The sequence below is a fragment of the Tauraco erythrolophus genome, chromosome 19 (assembly GCF_009769465.1).
Source record: "Tauraco erythrolophus isolate bTauEry1 chromosome 19, bTauEry1.pri, whole genome shotgun sequence".
Taxonomy (NCBI): domain Eukaryota; kingdom Metazoa; phylum Chordata; class Aves; order Musophagiformes; family Musophagidae; genus Tauraco; species Tauraco erythrolophus.
The window spans coordinates 13,486,448-13,504,712 of NC_141483.1; the positions used below are offsets into that span (position 1 = coordinate 13,486,448).

Consider the following 18,265-nt stretch of genomic DNA (forward strand, 5'->3'; position numbering starts at 1 on the left):
AGAGCTACAGGTTAGGGAGGTGAACCGGCCTCAGGTTATGGAAAATGCACAGGGAGAGTAAGTAAAGTTGTTTGGGGATGTTCAGCCTGCAGAAGGCTCTGGGGTGATCCTATAGCAGTCTTCCAGTACATGAAGGGGGCCTACAGGAAAGCTGGAGAGGGACTTTTTACAAGCATATATGGTGATAAGACAAGGGGCAATGGCTTTAAACTGAAAGACGGGAGATTTTGATTAGATAGAAGCACTGGACCAGGTTGCCCAGAGAAGCTGTGGCTGCCCCATCCCTGGAAGTGTTCAAGGCCAGGCTGGATGGGGCTTTGAGCAACCTGGTGTAGTGGAGGGTGTCCCTGCCCATGGCAGGGGGTTGGACCTAGATGATGTTTGAGGTGCCTTCCAACCCGAACCATTCTATGATTAATAAAAATATTAATTGAAACATGATCTGTTATAACTTCGAAAGCCATCTTGGTTCACGGGTATGTATCAGGCTAAGTTTGGGGGGAGTGGGAGGGGAGAATTAGTTGACTGTACTTTTCTAGGGCTTTTATAGCATATAACGGAAACCCTGCTGCTTCTCTAAGGCGATGTGAAAGACCTTGAAATCAAGAGGAGTGTGATTCTTTACAGGAGGAATAAGCCAGAGGAGCTGGGCAAAGAGTCACTGTGCCTGTCTTCCAGCATTTTGCTGCTTGTGGTTTTTCTTTTTTTTTTTCTTCTTTTTTTCCTTCCTTTTCCAAGATAACGGGGGGTGGGAGGAGGCCTCTGAGCAAAGCCATCTGGAGAGTGAAGCATACATGGGCAGCCTTGAGGGGAAAGTGAGGCAGACCACGACGCGATACACCACAGTGTGTGGATTTGAGGCTCAAATGAGTAAGTAACCCAGATCCAGTTCTGTTCTTGCATCTTTTTTTTTTCTTCAGCATCCGGTTATTAATTTTGGCTGTCATCAAACATCGCCTGGGCCTCTGCTAAAACACCATCTGGATCAGCTAGTTCGATCTAAATAAAAAGAATACAGATCAGTTGTGTGGTGTAATTGAAGAGCTTAAGGTTTTATGGGTATTGATTACTCGAGCATTAATAGAGAATCTCCCGTGTATCAGGGCTGTAGTTGATACTGCAGCCTTTCAGTTACTGTTTTCGAAACATTGCTACGCTTCCCTAATTTTATCAGCATGTTGAACGTCACTCCATGTCCTTGAAATAGCTCTGTGTGGAGTGCACTGATTCTCCTTTAACAAAACATGTTCCAAGATGAAACTGGCTTTGATTTGTGGTCTGTTGGGTGTCACCTCTAGTGTTAAAAGGTAACTGCAGTCACCCAAGTGAGCATCAAAGGTCACATGAAAATAGGAGTCTGGAGTCGTGTAACCTGCATGTAACTGGATGCAGATTCTTGAGAGGGAAGTGCCAGAGCCCTGCCAGGAACTTGTCATCTCCCTCGGACCTGCTTTATGTCCTCGTGTTTTCGGGGGGGTTCACGTCTTGTGTGGTGGTCTCCCAGGCAGAAGACATCCAGTCTTTTCCTCATTTATTTTGTTTGAAGCCTCAGCTTCCTTAATTACAACAGCAAATATCCCAAGTCCACCATGTTGTGTCTTTCCCCATCTCCACAGTTACTGTTCAAACTCTGCCTTGATGCAACCCCATCATCTACGTTCTGGATTCCTTTAAAGCTTTTGACAATCACTCTAGTTTTCAGCCATTTTCTGTCCTGTGCATTCCCACCATTTTGTCCTTTCATCTGCTGATGGAGGCACACAGTGATGCTTCTCCCATGCAGCAGCTCAATCCATCACTGCCAGCCTCTTGCCAGGCGAAGCTGACTAGTCCATCTCTGGTTTTGGCAGTTTCTAACGCTCACCCCACATCTACTTCTCTCTAACAGCTGCTTGCGACAGTAATTTGGCAAAAGGCTTATGAAAATCTGAAGTCAATTTTTCTCCTTTTATCTCTTACTTCCTCCATATTCTGAGATCAATAAATCTCTTCCACCAGAAAGCACAATAAAGGCAGTGGAAGTCGATGCTTGCTTTTTGCTCATAGAGCAGTAGAAAATTGGGTCATAACTCGGTCTTCAGGGAGTTAAATAAACAGCCAGGCTTGAACATCCTGCCGTAGCGAAATGGCAGTTCATCCCAGGCTGTTGGGCTGCCATGTTGGAGAGGCCTTTCTTGGGTGACCTTCGACTAACCTGGTAAGGTAAATATTTTTAGCTACAGAAGTACTGCTCCTTTCACTCATTTTGCAAAATTGAGATTATTTTTCCCTAGTGAGTATTTGGTGTTTGTTATTCTGTGCTGCCGTGGGCGTGCCTAGTAATTACAGGATTAACTGGCTTGTCAAAAATGTCTGTGCTCAAAGGTGTCCCTTGCTATAGAAACCAGGTTTGAAAAATTAAGGGAAGCAAAGATGCTTCAGTGTGCTGTATGTGCCCCATATCATTTGCAGTGACTGTCCCTGGAGCAGAGGAGGAAGGTGAGTAGCTTTGCTTGCCACGGGGCCATGCTATTCCCTGTGTTACTGGAGTAAAGCCATGTGCTGTGGTTATCCAGTGTGGTTCTGCCTGGCTCTAAACAAAGAGGAGCTTCCCCGCCCCTATCCTGGAGTAACCAGCCTTTGGAAATGTGGTGCCTTTGTGTTTCACACGTGCAGCGCGCAAACCACAGGGATTCAAGCTGAGAGTCTTGGCCAGCTGTGTCACTTGGAGCCACATCTGTTCCCTCCTGATCCCCATTCCCTGTCCTCTGATGGTATGGAGTTGGGAACAGGCTCTCCCATCCTGCGGCTCCTGCACTGAGTGACGTGCAAGGACCCAGCAGCTGCCGGGCCGATGGCCCGAGGTGTCCCTGTGCCTCATTGTGCATCTCACTGAGTCTGTGGGATGGAGACAGGGACTGGCTCTGTCTCCGCAGCCTGCGTCAGCCTTATGGGGAAAGGGGAGCAGAGCATGTCAGCTCTGACACCCACCTGCTGTGCACATCCCTCTGCCTCGCTGGACACGGAGGAGCCCCTGACTCGGATGGTCCGGGCGAAGGAAACAGCGGATGTTAGCGCTGCAGCTGCTCGGGTTTCGGTAGGGTCCGGTCAGCTTTAGCAGTTTGGCTCAGTGAAATCGTTTGGTTTTGACGCAAATCCCACTATTGTCTCTGCCTCTATTGTCCCAGTTTCCTTTGTGCTGCTTCAGGTCTCTAAGCAGTTTTGGTGCATGAGAACTGCATTTTTTCAGATGTAGGTGATTAGGAGGCTCCGGCGGTGGCTGGACAGGCTGTTTGTCCCTATGGACACTGCTGGCCCAAGACTCTGAGCTCACACCCCATGAGCTGGGAACCCCATGGGGGTAATCTCCTGGAGAGCAAAATGCTACCTGGAGAGCTGCCCTGAGTGCTCATGAATGCAAACATCACTAGCAAAACGAAATTTCCAAGCAATTACCTTTGGGATTGGATACTGAGTAGGGGCAGGAGCTTTGTCTCTGCCAAAGTCAATCAGAATTCCACTTTTTGGTATATCCGCTGCCCAGATACCTTCAAACAGCTGTCCCTTATTCAAGTAGAAAAATTTCCCTGGGCCATGCTTCTTTCCATCTTTCCAGCCTCCTTCGTATCGATTTTCATTTGCTGCAATTAAATACACGAACAAACCATGAAATTTGCACCGTTTCATTAAGGGGCTACAAACGAAACTAATCCTTGGTAATTTCGAGGGGGGCTGTGGCATGGTGTGTCATTCTGCTTTCTCGGTTTGCTGTGCCACAGAGGGAGAAAAAAAGGCTGTGGAACGAGCCCATGCTTGCCCACTTGGAACAAGAAATGCGTCCATCTGCTTTGTTTTTCTCCTGGTGATATTCATTTTTTGCTGATACGCGGTGTGAGTGAGCCCAGAGTAAGACTAGTAGCTGAGTCACTCTTCACAACATGAAAAAATTATAGGACACAAGTTTTGGATGTGTCACTGCAACAAATCACACAGGATCTCTGGCTCAAAGAGGTTTGCTTGTCTGGGCAAGGAACAGCAGCACTGTCTGATCGTTGTCCAGTCAAAATAATCTTGATTTCAAATACTACTCATAGTTATGTTTTTCCTCAATGAATTACACAGCAAGAATTGCTGTGAGTGTCCGAATGGTTCAGGCAATCGGTTGCAGACTGTTTTTCCAGCTGTACTGCATCTCTTGCCGGCGTCTTTCGGCAAGTCTAGAGAGTTTTTTTTGGGCTCTGTGCTACAGGAATCACGATCAGGGAAAGCAGAGGTGCAAGGGAAAGAGAGCAGCCTTGTTCAGGGATGCTGGTTGAGAAGGAGCATCATACCCATTGTGATGTTGGGGCTGGGATACGTCCAGGCCACCCCGCTGTCACTAGGAGAGTCCTCTGCTGTCCCCTTTTCCTACACACAGTGTTTCTAAGCCAAAAAAACCCATGGGGATTTCTGACCAAGTTACTTAGTGGAAATATCTCTGGGTCTCAGCCGAACTCTGCTGTTCTTTGTGGCAAGAGGTGGCCAAATAACCAGGGCACCCTGCCTGGTGCTGCAGAGGGAGCTGGGGACTGCCAGAACACCGCAAGGGAAGAGGGAAAATCAAAAAGTGCTTCTGGGGACTATGGCTGCCGAGGTCTTCAGGCAAGGTCTGGTTTACAGGTTGGAGCCGTGGCGGTGGTTATCTTCAGCTTGCTTCTGGTGGTGTGCTTATCTGTGATGCCCACCTGCCTTGCCCACTGATGGGATCAGCTCGGCTTCTGCTCAATAGCCACCGACAACACAGGAACCACCAAAATCACAGCCCCAGCTGTGATGGAGGGGCCATTGAACAACCTGGCTGCACCATGGCACCTGCTGCTCCCATCCACTCTCCTCTCAGGGCATCTCAGAGGCTGTGTTGCTCACAGCTGAGGTCTCTGCGGACACACAATGCTCCGGTTTAAAAGCCATTTGGCCACAGGCTGTAGCAGAGGTGGCAAATCAGCACGGTGCTCCCAGCCAAGCTCACCCTCGCCGGGCACGCTGCCACTACAAGCAATTTAATCTTGAGCTGCAGCTCATCGTGACCTCTGCTGAAGAACTCCTTTTCTTTCACCATCGCAAAGCTGCCGGCACATGGGCACGCTTCCAGCGGCTGAGCTGAATACATTAAGCTTGTGGGTACGAAATAATTGCTCTGGCTAATTTTAACCAAAAGGAATCCAGCTCGCAATCGGTTGCAGGCTACGCTGGAGGCAACCAGGCTCTGAAACAGGGCATCAGCTGTGGCTCGGCCCTGAGGGGTCAGCGGTTGATAATGCCAAGGGTGGCTTTGATGGGAGTGAGGCAGATCAGTGGGAAGGAGTTACCCCTGGGAGCGGGTGCTGATATCATTCGGATGAGCCATCGGTTCAAAGTGACTGTACAGTCAGCAGAGAGAGCACAGTCGTGCATGTGGTGTGCAGTGAAGGTCGTGCTTGTTCCTCCCAGCTGCTTTGCTTAGCTAATTACTAGCCTTGAGATCACTTTCAAGCAAAAAAAATAGAATAGATGAATAATAATATGGAGATATTTCTTCAAATGTTCCTGGAATGCAGTGCCTTATGCTGCAAAGGATTTGGATTCTTGGATTTGGGGGAAAACGTGTTAAATTCCAAGCAAACTAAGGGGAAAAATTTCCAAATTTCTATTTTTATGCTGAGATTGGCCCCAACGTTCCCAATCCGTAACGTGCTTGGTGTTATTTCTGGGAAGGGATCGTGTATAATGAAACCCCCGTGTTCACTCCACGTGAGCCAGTGTTGGAAGTAAGAGAGGGGATGGAGTGAACTCAGAAAGAAGACTTTTTTTTTTTCTTTTCTGTAAATTGTACTCCTTTTTGGTATGCAGCAGTTACAAAGTATGTCTGGCAAAGTGCCTGGCTTGAAAAGAGAGATTTGCTCTTCTCTGACCCAGCAGTGTATTATTTCCAACCCTAACCATCCTAGTCATTTAAATGTAAATCACAGCAAAAATCAGCTTTCAGGCATGTGGGCTTGAGCAGCCCAACGCCAGCCCTTGCACAGCCTTTGCTGCCTCCGGCCCCAAACCACGATGGGAGGGACGGCATGGAGCAGCCGCAGCCACGGCGCAAGGCTGCGGCGGGAGATGCAATGCAGCATCCAGAAATCTGGATGGCAGAGGCACCCGGAGAGCAGCACGACACCAGATCCCTCAAGGGTCTGGCGTTGGGTGGGGGTGGCCGGTACTTACGCAGCTGCAGCATCCCCTGCCCGCCGGGCTGGTCCTGCAGCCACTGCCCCTCGTAGATGGAGCCATCCTGGTAGTACATCCGTCCCCAGCCGCTCCGCAGCCCACGGCTCCACTCGCCCTCGTAGCACTCTCCACCCGGGTAAAACGTCACCCCGTAGCCCTGGAGGACAGCACAGAGATGGCCAGTTAGGAGCCTCTGTATCTAAAGGGGTCAGTGCTCTATTTTGGGATATTACTTTCTTGATACACTACTCCTTTGCTTAGTACTCTTACACGTGGCTGCTGGCAGCCCAGCTCAGCGGCCGTTCTTGTGTCGAAGGAAACACGAGGTGATGGTATGGGATTTTTTTTTTTTTGGCAAATTATTTTATTCCCACAACAAAACCTCAGGCTTATATCTCAGTGTGTTGTTATTGACACGATCATCATTGCTGATATTTAGCAAAAAGCAGGTTTTACTGGTATATAAAGCATAAAAAAGACCTGTCTCTCAACACGGGGATTTCATACCTTTCAACCCTGATGATGCTTCCTACGGCCCAGTGTGTCCCAGGCTGGGGAACTCAGTAGGAGTAAGAAATATTTACATATTACCAGTAAGAAATATTTACATATTACCAATGAGTTTTCCCATAGGAACAAGGCGTTAACTTATCCCTGAACAAAAAATAAAATCCGTTCTGGAAAGAACTGATATTGCTGAGCATTAATTATATTAAACTGCATGGATGTAAAGAGGAGGCTTTTGTGGAAGAGGAAAAAAACTCTAGTAATATTTGGATGTCATCATAAATCTTTCAGAAAAGCTCAATCATCCAAGATATATCCTCAAAGAACATGAGGAAGCTCCCTCCAAGAGACTGGAGCCGTAGAGCCGCATGCCAATTAGAAGTGTAAGAGGTTATTAATTTAATTTAAGAGCAGACACAAAAGCGAGCACAAGGTTTCCTTTGGCAGATCAGAAAACGTTCCTACAAGGATTTTGCGCGTGAGATTGCAGTCATTCTTACCAGATGACTTCCTCATTATGTTTCCTTTAGAAAAAACAGTGATTTATGTGACAGGCTTAATTTCCAAAAGAATTCATGTTATTTGCCTAATATGCTGTAAAACTCCCAGAAGAAGGTGTGTTTTCCTGCAGTGCTTATAATACAGGTTCCTCTGACCGCTTCAAGGATGAAAGGAATGAAAGGGATGGGTGGGGAGGGTTAAGACACGGGATATGAAACTTCTCATCCTGCTTGGCTGAGCTGCAGGTGAGCCCAGACAGCGATTGCTGCTCTGTGGCAGCTGGTGGGACGTCGGGGCTGTAGCCTGGTCACCAGCAGATAGGTGGGATGGGTCCCTCTCCAGAGAGGAGACAGCAGGTGATGGGACACTTTTGGCCATGCTTGGCTTTTTATGAAAGATGGATTTTTACTCTTGAAGCTTTCTGCAGGTTTAAATTAAGATTTAAATAGAGCCTAAGCCTGGAGGAAGGTTTGTTCCCGTAGTTTCTATCTGGAGTCATGCTGCTGCTTCCCTGTTGCCAGCAGTGGGACACGGTACAGCTCCTGCAGCATCTGACATGGAGAAGTGAGTAACACCAGCAGCAGCGAGGTTGGGGAGGGTGGGGGGAGAGGGCTTAAACACCAGAGCTTTTGCTCTTGCTCTCATTTTCTTGTTCCATCTGTTCACTTCCCCAGACTCCTTCAATTCAGCCTCAGTATTGGAAAAATCAGTATTTTAAGTGACCTTTTTGTATGTGTGCACCTGACTCTTCCCTGTGTTTCGGGGAATGCTGCCTTGCCACAGGCAGGCACAGGACATCTCACTTACACATTTTTTGTCGTTTTTCCACCCGCCTGTGTACACCTTCTTGTACTCCTTGGTTATGGGGTCAGGAATGCTGTACGAGCCATAACCATCCCGCTTCCCAAACTTCCAGTCACCGCTATAAATGGCTCCGGTGCATTTCCATACCTGGGTGCCTTTACCTGTTTAACAAACGAGGAACAACGGGGAGACCATTGTGGTTGTTAGGAGAAGGGTGTGTGGAGCTGCCTTCCTACAGCTCTGTCCCAGGCGAGGCAGGTTTATGTCTGGGATTCAGTTTAGTTTCCCGAGTCAGATGCATCATTAATCTTGATCAGGGACTTCCTGTGTGGCCTTTGCTGAACGCACTTAAATCTTTTCGAATCTGGGTTTACTGCTTGTAAACAAGCCTGCCCTGCTCCAGCTGCTCAGGGCTCAGTCAGGGTCTCCTTCCCTGCTCTGTCTCCTGCAGCACTCGCCACGACTCGAGGATAAATTATTGTTCTGAGGGCCAAGTCAGGAGGCGAAGAGCTCCAGGGACTGCGCAGCCAGGGCATATCCCGGTGCATGGAGCTGACTGCGGTGTGCTGTGTTTGCAGAGGGTTTTTAAACATCTATTATCTAGATATTTGGGGTAATTGCCCCTGAGGGCCTGCAAAAGCTCTTCAAGTAACCCATGAGAAGTACTTCTGAGTATGTTTTTGCATGATGTACACCAAAGACATATATAATCATACCTGAATGAATGCTCTTCCGGGAGTATATGCAACTGCTGACCACTCCCTGCCCCTAGGAACTTTTGTGAAAACATCTAAATCGGTATTTTAGTATTTTTTCTCAAAATGATCCATCTTACCATGTTTCAAGTTGTCCAGCCATTCTCCAGTATACTGATCCCCATTTACAGCATAGACCGTGTGTCTTAATCCATGTTTCTGTGCTTTCCTGTCCCATTCATGCCAGAGAGGCTCTGTAGCCCTGGGGTATTTTATAATGGGCATATTGTTTGTGGCTGGAGAGGAAAACAAATGATTGTCAGCAATAAATTAATTACTAAGGCAGGTACAGGCAGAACAGTCTATTTGTGAGCTAGGTTTTAATAAGCAGCCAAGTCAGTAATTGTTGTCTGGCTTTGGAGGGGTAAAGTAGAGATGTAACAAACAGAAGGTATCTAAAAATTACAGAATTACGAACCAGCCCTATCTGAAAATAAGCTCATAGCATAGCCCGGCCTGTTAGGAAATGTTAAATAAGTCTCAGCAGGTCATCTGTGGTGGGCATCAGTCTCTGCATCTGCCAGAGGTCTTGGGGAGCAGAGGGAAAGGCAGTCCCTTCTCCATACAGCCAAAACCCTGCTGGGCTACTTCCCATGGCTGCTCCTCCACTGGCTCTCTGCAAGGCTGGAGCAGTCGTTTAAGCAAATCAGAAAATTGTTTGTTTGCTAGGAAATATCTCAGAACATTGGAAAACATTCCCAAGGTGGAGCAGCACAGAGAGTTGGCTGGTGTCCCTGGGGTGCTCCAGGAGTTGGGACATTTCATACGCCCGGCAGTAACGCGGCTCTGCTAAAAATATCAGTCCTGAAGGTGGCTTGTTAAAAGGGGTCAAACCCACAACGTTTCTGTCGTGCTCATCAGTCAAGCAAGCTGCCAAGGAGTTGGCTTCTGAAGCAACGTGGGTTTTTAAGCATGAAGACCAGGCAGGGGATGACGGGCACAGCGGGGAGGTGATTCAGGTGTCAGAGGTCCGAAGCGAAGGGATCAGTGTGGGGGAAAAGGAGGAAAAAGATGTTTTGGCCCATCAATATAGAAAGGACAACGGTGGAGTGCGGCATGGTGGCAATTTCTGGGCATTGCTGGTGGAATGGCTCGCTGGTCAGTGCAGTGGGAATGCCAGCTCACTCAGAGGTGAGAGTGGTCTCCTATAAACCATAAATAAACGCCAAAAAGTGGCTGTAGAAACAAAATGCAAGACTCTCTATGCTGTCAACAGCCAGAGCTTGGCCAGAGCCCGGCAGGGTGGGATGCTCTCCGATTTTGTCTCCTGGGCTCCCCCTTCTGTCCTGATCTGCTGGACGAAGCCGTGTCTAGTGATTTTTTCCACATTTCTCCCTTGCTGAGTGGGTGCCACGGGTGCCAGGGAGCCCAGCGTGCGGGCAAGCATGGAGCTTGGGAGGAAAGGGGAAAGGAAGGTGCTTCAGGTCCTTGCTAGAGAGTAAAAGCTGGAAATTATATCTAAGAAAATACAGTTAGCGTTCATCTTCAATTCTCCATGTAGCTGTGGGAAACGGCCATTCGACAGCTATTTGGGGGATACTATTGCTAAAAAAAAGTATTTCTGTGTCCATGATGAGCCCTCCTCCCCAAAACACAGCTGTGTTGTGTGGTGTGTGTCTCCTTACCGTGGGGCTGTGGAGAGTACAAGCAGGGCCAGGGGGGTGCAGGCAGGGCTGGGGGACCTGCCCAGGCACTGCATTGTGAGCTCAGACCCGGGGAGGGGTACGGGTTCCTACAGAATCCCAGAGTCTCCAGACACTGGTCTGTGCTCTCACTTTGGAGCTTTGTCAGGTTTCCGCAAAACACAGCTTCCGTTTGGACAGCCCGACGGGAAGCCCATTTATTTCCCCGGCTCTTCACAGAACTTCAGAACAATGCAATTCCCCTACAACTGTACTTTCTTTCAGTCACGCTTATTAACATAACGAAGAGCAAGGTGGAAAATTCAACTGGCTGCAGAGAAGGGGCTGCTGGCTGTCCCTGGCACCCCCCCGACTGCATCCCGTTGTGTGGCCTCCGCACCGGCTCTACCAGCGCAGGAGCAACTCACCAGACTGTCACCCAGCCCCGAGCGAGCTCACCCCTTGCACTGCCCCCTGCCCCACGGCACTGCCCCGCGCCGGGGTCCCATCGCTGGCACGGGCCGGAGCAGCCAAGCTATCCCCAGTCCCTCCTTGCCCTCACAGTGGTGCCTCCAAGCAGGATGCTGAAGGCACCTTCGGCTGCTCCTCCCCAGTGAGACTGGGGTGCCAGGGCCGCAGTGGGAGCCCCCACCCTGAGAGCTGCCCCGTGGATACCAACCTGCGCTCGGTGCCGGCTGGGTGCTGCTGGTTGCATCAGCGGGGTCGTCATAGCAACTCTGCCAAACTCCTGCGCGAAGCGTCTTGGGAGAACTGCCGGAGAGCTGGAGCACCCAGCAGCTGTGGGTGGAGATGGACGCTGGTGGGACGGGGGCTCATCCTGTGTGCCCCACGGTGAGCACGAGGGATGGAGCCGGATCCGCGCTCCTCCACGGAGCTGCCGAGCGCCTGCTGCCCTCCAGAGCTATGTGTCTTCGAGGTAAGGATTATCCAGCAGAATTTCGAATGCTGATAAGCAACAAGCGTTTCACCTCTAATTGTTTTTTTATGTGAGCAGCAGCAGCAGCAGGCTGGAAATGAAAGCACTGATTACAGTACTGCTGGGTAACAAATAAATCGGCCTTGCAAATGTCAGAAGAAAAAGGAAGAAACCCCTGAAAATGCACATCAGCGGTCTCAAAAGAGAAATCTGAATAAACCTGACACTAATTCCCTCATCCATTACATTTCCTCTGCAGCCATGGCGAGCGGGGATTGCCTTATGGGTGTCTGTAATAATCTTCCCTAACGGGTACTTAACTGTGCACATTTCGAGTAAAAAAACGAAGTTCTGGTCTCGCTCCCATGAGCCAAATGCATTTGTTTTTTCTCATCCTTTCACCACATTTTCGCACACGAGGCTGCAGCCTGAATGGTATAAATTTCGAGGCAGGTGGGGAACCTTAGGTTGAAACAAAGCACCAGCCTCTGCGGAGGTGAGATACGGCTTGGTCTTCCCTGATGGGTGTTCGTTTGCCATCTCCAATGTTTGTAGCATCAAAGGTGGCTCAAACGCTGTGTCCAGAGGGACAGAGGGTGAGTGAGGGGATGGTGACTACCAGGAAATGTCCAATGTTTGACTGCAATCAGGCAAGGATCTTTCAGGTCTGATGGTGACTAACAGTGAGTAACAGGGAATACAGCGAGTAGTGAAACTGGAAAGCTGTTCATCCAGGACTCTCTCTGCTGCGGTCAGTATGGACAGGGAAGGAAAAACCCTCCTCCTTGGATTTATTCCAAGCATGAGCGTGACTGAAGGCAAATACTCCATTTCCCATGACACACATGAGGGTCACGGAGCAGGAGGAGACAACGCCACTCCCTGGGAACTCAGGTGGAGAAAGAGAGTGAGCTAGAGAGAGGGAGGGAAGAGGTGCTCCACATCAAGCATGCGAGGTGGCGTGGAAACGATGGAGGGAGATCTGTACTGTGGGAAAACACAAACACGGAGTTTCTGGTGTTGGATTAGATGAATTGGGAAGACGGCAGCCACCAGTGAGCAGGTCCCAGCATCTCCCCCCTGGCTGAGAGGTGGAACTTACAGACTCTCCTTCAAGCAGGAAAACCAAAGAGAAAAAAGTTGACCAAGTTAGGAAATATTTATACAAGAGAAATATTTCTTGTCATTAAAAATGGGATGAAGATGTTCGGGAAGGATTTATTCACACTCATTCACGTAAACACGTTCTGGTTTTAGGCCAAGCCTAAGAATTCCCGAAGACAGTCATTCCTGTGTTTTACCGTGGCCAGTTGTACGGGGCTGGAGTGGGGGTCAGGGGTTTGTGGAGGAATGAGAGAAACCCATGAGGGAGAAGAAAAAACGCTTACTGTACCCCCAAAACTACAGCCTTAAATCACAACCAGAACTAGCCTCTTCTGGAAAAGTACTGATTATTTTGAGTATTTCAGCCTCTATATTGCTCTGCAGTTAACTGAAAATTTGTCAATTAAAAGAATTAGGTAGCTCAGACACTTTCACTTGTTTATTTTCAAACAGCACAGGTTGTCTGAGGTTTTTGAAACTGCGAGTGCAAACTATGTATCACCTAACCACAGCTTTTGCTAAGCAGAAGTTATGTATGTATTTGAAACTCAATATATACTTGAAACCATTTTAGAGGCAATAAAGACCTTAAAAAGATTAAAATAATTAAGCAACAAATTAAAATTCATAAATTGCACTGCCCTGCAGCTGCCTCTGTAAGAGCATCTGTATCTGGACGTGACAGAGGGAAACACTTGGTTATGCTGCTGTTTCTGGGTCGCTTATTTTACATTCTTCTGCTCTGGGTCTCCAGACATTTGTTATTTTACCTCCATGGTCCTGCAGCGGGCTATCTGCCCTCACAGACCCTCCTGATGTCACTAAGGAGGCTTTGCAGAGCCATTTTTCTGGGAAGAGGCCATGCATGATTCCCATCTACAGTTTTCTTAGTCCTGGTACAAGCATCTGAATTATCCTTAATTATTCTGTCACTCATTATTATCATTCTGTACCTTTTTGTATTCCAAGGGTACAAAGTGGACAAATGTAAGTGTACTCTTCCCACAAGAAGGGCAAAATTAGACCATCTTGAAAAGAAGCTGATGATATTTGCAGCTTTGCCAGAAAGTTCTTTTGACTCACCGAACTCAAATTTTACTTAAAAACTGTCATTCCACTACAAGAGAAGCAACCTCCTTAATAAGTAAGAAGTATGGAAAATTTTTGTAAATATGTCAGATATGTAGAAAACAGAATTCAGCCAAAGGATAATGTATAAACCCGAACTGACCCAGAAATGCCTTAACCAAATCCTCTTCCTCTCCCAAGAGCAGTCATTTCAAGGCACAACATTGAGGCCACTATGGAAAGCAGGGTCAAAATCCAGGTCACCATAGGCTAGGAGGAGAACTAATTTTTTTCTTGATGCAATGCCCCTTGTTTTGGCCTTTCCAGCCAAAACTTGGTCCAAATCTTTTTTTTTTTGAATCATTTTTTCTTTTTACTCTCACAGACATCTGTCACTGCCACCGAGGAGCACCAGCAAAGCCTCCTCTACCAGTGAGCAGTGAGGTTTCAGTTCTGATGCTGTCCGTACCTCGTTGCTGCACTACTCTGGCATTTGATTAAACCTGACATTGATTAAGACTGGAAGGAAGCTGTTAAATCGGCCGGTGTAAATTATTAGCCCATTATACTGCCAATACAATTTGTTGCAATGGGCTTTTAGCTCTCTGCTTTCTTTCAGTCCAGACACACCGACGAGCAAACCGAGCAAGGGGAGGATGGGTGGGGAAAACACCCAGAAACACGTCATTGTGGAGCAAGGTCCCATGACATATGATGAGCCTTGATTTTTTCCAGTTTAGAGAGTAAGATTTTTTTTTTAAATTAAAAAAACCCAATCATTTTCGCGATGAACGGAGACAGCTGCTTCGAGCTGAGTTTGCTCTCACAAAGCTTGAGGAATTACCCAAGTGAAAGGCCCAAACCAACTGAAAACTGTCAGAATCAATAATTTCAGTTTATTCTGGGAACTTTGTAGAATAAATCGAGAAAAAAACATTTAGAGAAACATATGTTGGAATTCTTTAGAGGTGAAGAATGTGACAACAACATACTGTGGAAGTAGGATGCTCACATGTGTGTTTTATTGCTGCTATATTCAAAAGAAGAGCCAGAGGAAGTGGTGGAAGGGTCTTGGACTCCAACCAAGTGTGTGTCGGGTTTAGGCGGATGAGCAAAGAGTGGGTGCAGTGCTGAAGGAGCTTCCCCACCTCTCTCTTTTCCAGAATTATTATTAGCAGGGATTGAAGTGAAAGGTTTGAGATGTAAACTTCACTGGTAGACTGGCTTAAGAGGCAGCCTTGTGGGAAAGCATTTCTTTAAAACTTTTCACTCCTTTTTGCTGGGAGCAGCTCTCAAGATAAAAACCATGTTGGTTTTGCATCAAAACAACCTAAAGTAAGAATCCTGAAACGTTCAAGCACTTACACAGTCATGCAAAGTGAAATGTCGAAGTTGTTCAAGGTGATGCTTAGAGATACCTCCTCCTGATTACTGTCTTTTGCCGCAGATTTGCAACTAATTGTCTCTACTTAACTACCCGCAAGACCACTGTTCAAACACAGGCTTCTGAAGTTAATCAGTGAAGTTACTCAAAGATGAGAATTATTTACCACACAGCTTTGCAGGGATGTTGTTTTAAAACACACAGACCACAGTAGGAAGATGGAAGCAGATAAATTTGCCCATACTGGAGCTAATGCCTCACTTCAAGTCCTTAACTGAGGAATAAATCCAGATTACAAGATGAATCTGCAGCACCAACTTCCAGTTGAAAGATGTACCAAGTATTTCATTCATCATGGCTTATTGTCACATCATGTTAGAATAGGGACTGACCCACATTTATATTTTGTCCTTTCCAGTTTTCACTGTGTTGGAAAGAATTGGTATTTCTAGGACGGGGGAAAAGCATCTAAGGAAACAGCCTCAGTTATCATAAGAGGAAAGAATGAATGGCATCTGCGTTCAGAAATAGTCTGGAGGGTGAAGGAAAGGAGCTCACATGTGACTGCGTATATAACTACTCCTACTTGAACAAAATTTAACATCAAAATAACAAAGTCACAATTTCACTGAGATCCTTAACTTGATTTATTAATTCAAATTCTTTTATACATTTTCTGGCAGTGAATGGCTGATGAGTTGGGGATTAATTAAGGTAAAGGCAAAACAGAGATTTAGCATTTGTAGATTTGCTGCGCACAGGCCTCAGAAGATCTCCAGCAGCGGAAGCCAGACATTCAGAAGCTGGAAGGTTAGATTTGCGAGATACTGACAAAAATGTCCTTCAAAATATTCAAACGCAGAGGAAAGGCACCATTCATCATGTGTTGACACAAGTGAAAGATACACTTTTATAGCCTTAAATCTAGAGCAGCTGTCTGCTCCAGGGAAACAGGGAAGAAGCCTCACAAGCCTCCTCCAGGTCAGCCTTCTGCTCAGGGGCAGGGCAGTGACCAACTGACCAACTTCATGCTCAAACGCAGATGAAGAAGGAAGAACCCATGCAAAGCTCTTGGCCCAGGTAACACGGTTAAGACAGTGCAGTGCTGTTGCATGAAGGCACTGGTGTCTTCCTGCACGTTTTAACTTTTTGGGTAAGTTGTGTCCAAGGCATCTACTTCAAGGAAGCCACAAACCTTCTTTTAAGAAGCTTCTCACTGCGTAAACCTGCACAACAGCATTTCTTGCCTCTGTAAAATGGCAAATTGAATCAAAATCTCATCTAAGTTGTGGGAGCAGAGGGAGGGACAGGGATGCAGCCACACAGGGCAACTGTCCAGGCTTGCTTTGCTACGGTGGGTAGGCAGGCATCCTTGAAATCCAATATGAAAACTGTACATGACTGGGTTAATTAGCTGCTGACCAAAGAGCACACGTGGTTTGTTTAGTGGGCTGCAAGGAAAGATAAGCCTAAAAACCAGAGTCTCTCCTGAGATAAACCAGGCTCCAGGAAACAATGCAGGGCTGTGAGAGTTCCATGCGGGGGTTTGTGCTCGGAGGAATTTACCCCGTGCCTCAGCTGAGCCGCAGAACCTGCTCCCAGTGCAGGGCAGGACAGGCAAGATGCGGGAAACGTGAGCGCCGGCTGCACAGGGCCCCTCTCCCCATCCAGAGCAGGTCCTTTTAAAATTGAGAGACCTAATTAAAATCTACAGTTTCCATTCTTAGCAAGTAAAATTATATAGACCATAGAAAACAAATTCTCTAGTTCTAGTTAAAAAAAAAATTACTGTCATCTTACCTTGCTTTGGTTTTATTCGCAAAGGTGTGATTGAAATAATGAGATTATACAAACAGCTACGATATCCCAGGAGGTGGAGAGAGATTACAGGTAATTCTGAAATCTTTTGTAACGGCGCAACATTAAATACTGCTAGAACCAGGCCGTGCTTCACTCACGTTATTTGTATTCAATGAAATTCTTTTGTGTTTTCTGTTTTACAGAAAATACTGATCTCTTGAACGAATATTAACAATTAGCATGTCTTGGTTAAAAGACTTTCAAAGAAATCTTTTGGGGTTATAATTATACACAGCCTCAACATGCACAAGAATTGTTCCTTGTCAAGAGGTATAGAGAAGAGGTAGGAAAGTTTTGAGTAAATGTCTGGTGATCCCTCAGTGTGAGGCTGTTCCAGGAGAGCTCCGGGGCCGGCATGGCTCTGAGTGGGAAACGCACAACGTTTCCTGCCTCTGTACGCACAGCACCCGCAGAAACACGGACCGCAGCCCCAACGAATATGTCATCAGGCTGCAAAATTACAGCCCAGGGCAAATATCCATCCGTGATATGAAGAGCTTGCTTCTGTTTTTTTGAGGCTTATAGCTCAGGAATGAAACAAATAGTTTTAAGGGTTATTTACAATTTACGGTGTATTCTATAAATACCTCTTCTTGAATAGACACAAGCAGTCCTACAAATGTTGACATGTTTTTACTTAAATGTTTTCACTTAAAGGAAATAAGGAGACATCCATAGAACTACCTGCTCTTAAACTGACCGTTCCTGCCAGCAGCGTGGACCAGGGTGTTTGCTCTGGCCACGTGCAAAATCCTGGTGAGGTTCAAATCTGCAACTGGTGGTAGCAGTCTCCCGTTTTTTGGATCAACCCGCTTCTGCCAACCTCCCTGAACACCTGGTGACCCACCAAGCGCGCTGGCACCCTCCGATCTGGGTTCACCCAGGTCTGCAGGAGGGTGTCAGCACCCCAGCCTCTCCTGAGCAGGAAGGGGTACGATGTAGCTGCGTTTGTTTAGGGCTTGCTCTGCGCATTCCATCGCACTCTGAACCGAGTGTGCTTAGGGGTGGCTCTGTGATAAACTGAGCTGAGACAACAGAGTAGCTGCAAAAGTCGAGGGCTTATTGTCATGTGGGAAGGGAAAATAATTGTGCTGGTAGGGAGCACTCCAACCTTGTGATGAACTGGAAAGTTTCGGCGTGTATCCAGCGCAGCATTAAAGCTGTGATCTGAGATGCGATTCTTTTTCTGTAATCCATAATCCTGCAGACTTCCTGCAACATAAGGTCCCATTACACAGGACTGTGGACAAATGCCAGGGAAAAAAATTAATACAGACATAACAAACCCCTCTGACATTTATACTATGTTTATTAGTTTATTATTTTACTTCAAGATTATCAAGGCTGGCCACAACACATGTGTTTGATCTCTGGATAACCGCAGACCTCACTGGAGGAGCTGAGGAGACACTGAGGTGTCCCTGTGGATGGTGGCTGTTAAATCAGCAGAAATCCTCAACCACCACAAGTTCGGAGCAGGCTTCTCTGGAGACCGAGCACAGCGGCAGGC

General features: G+C 47.2%; 1 protein-coding gene across 1 annotated transcript; it reads right to left on the reverse strand.

The window, feature by feature from the left end:
• Window positions 1–930: 930 nt before the first annotated feature.
• MORN3 (MORN repeat containing 3) lies at window positions 931–9,005 on the reverse strand. The gene is made up of 5 exons (XM_009977154.1): window positions 8,861–9,005; window positions 8,029–8,186; window positions 6,211–6,370; window positions 3,436–3,620; window positions 931–999 (listed from the first exon to the last, which is right to left on the reverse strand). Exons 1-5 carry the CDS (start codon window positions 9,003–9,005, stop codon window positions 931–933), a joined length of 717 nt encoding a protein of 238 aa, XP_009975456.1.
• Between the last annotated feature and the right edge of the window lie 9,260 nt (window positions 9,006–18,265).

What these genes read in the sequence shown, in the direction of transcription:
- MORN3 (XM_009977154.1), bottom strand. Translation starts at nt 9,005, where the DNA reads ATGCCCATTATAAAATACCCCAGGGCTACAGAGCCTCTCTGGCATGAA. An exon ending in GCAGGGGATGCTGCAGCTGC is followed by an intron (nt 3,621 to 6,210) that starts GTAAGTACCGGC and finishes ATTTAATTGCAG; the next exon opens with CAAATGAAAATCGATACGAA. An exon ending in CTCAGTATCCAATCCCAAAG is followed by an intron (nt 1,000 to 3,435) that starts GTAATTGCTTGG and finishes CTTTTTATTTAG; the next exon opens with ATCGAACTAGCTGATCCAGA.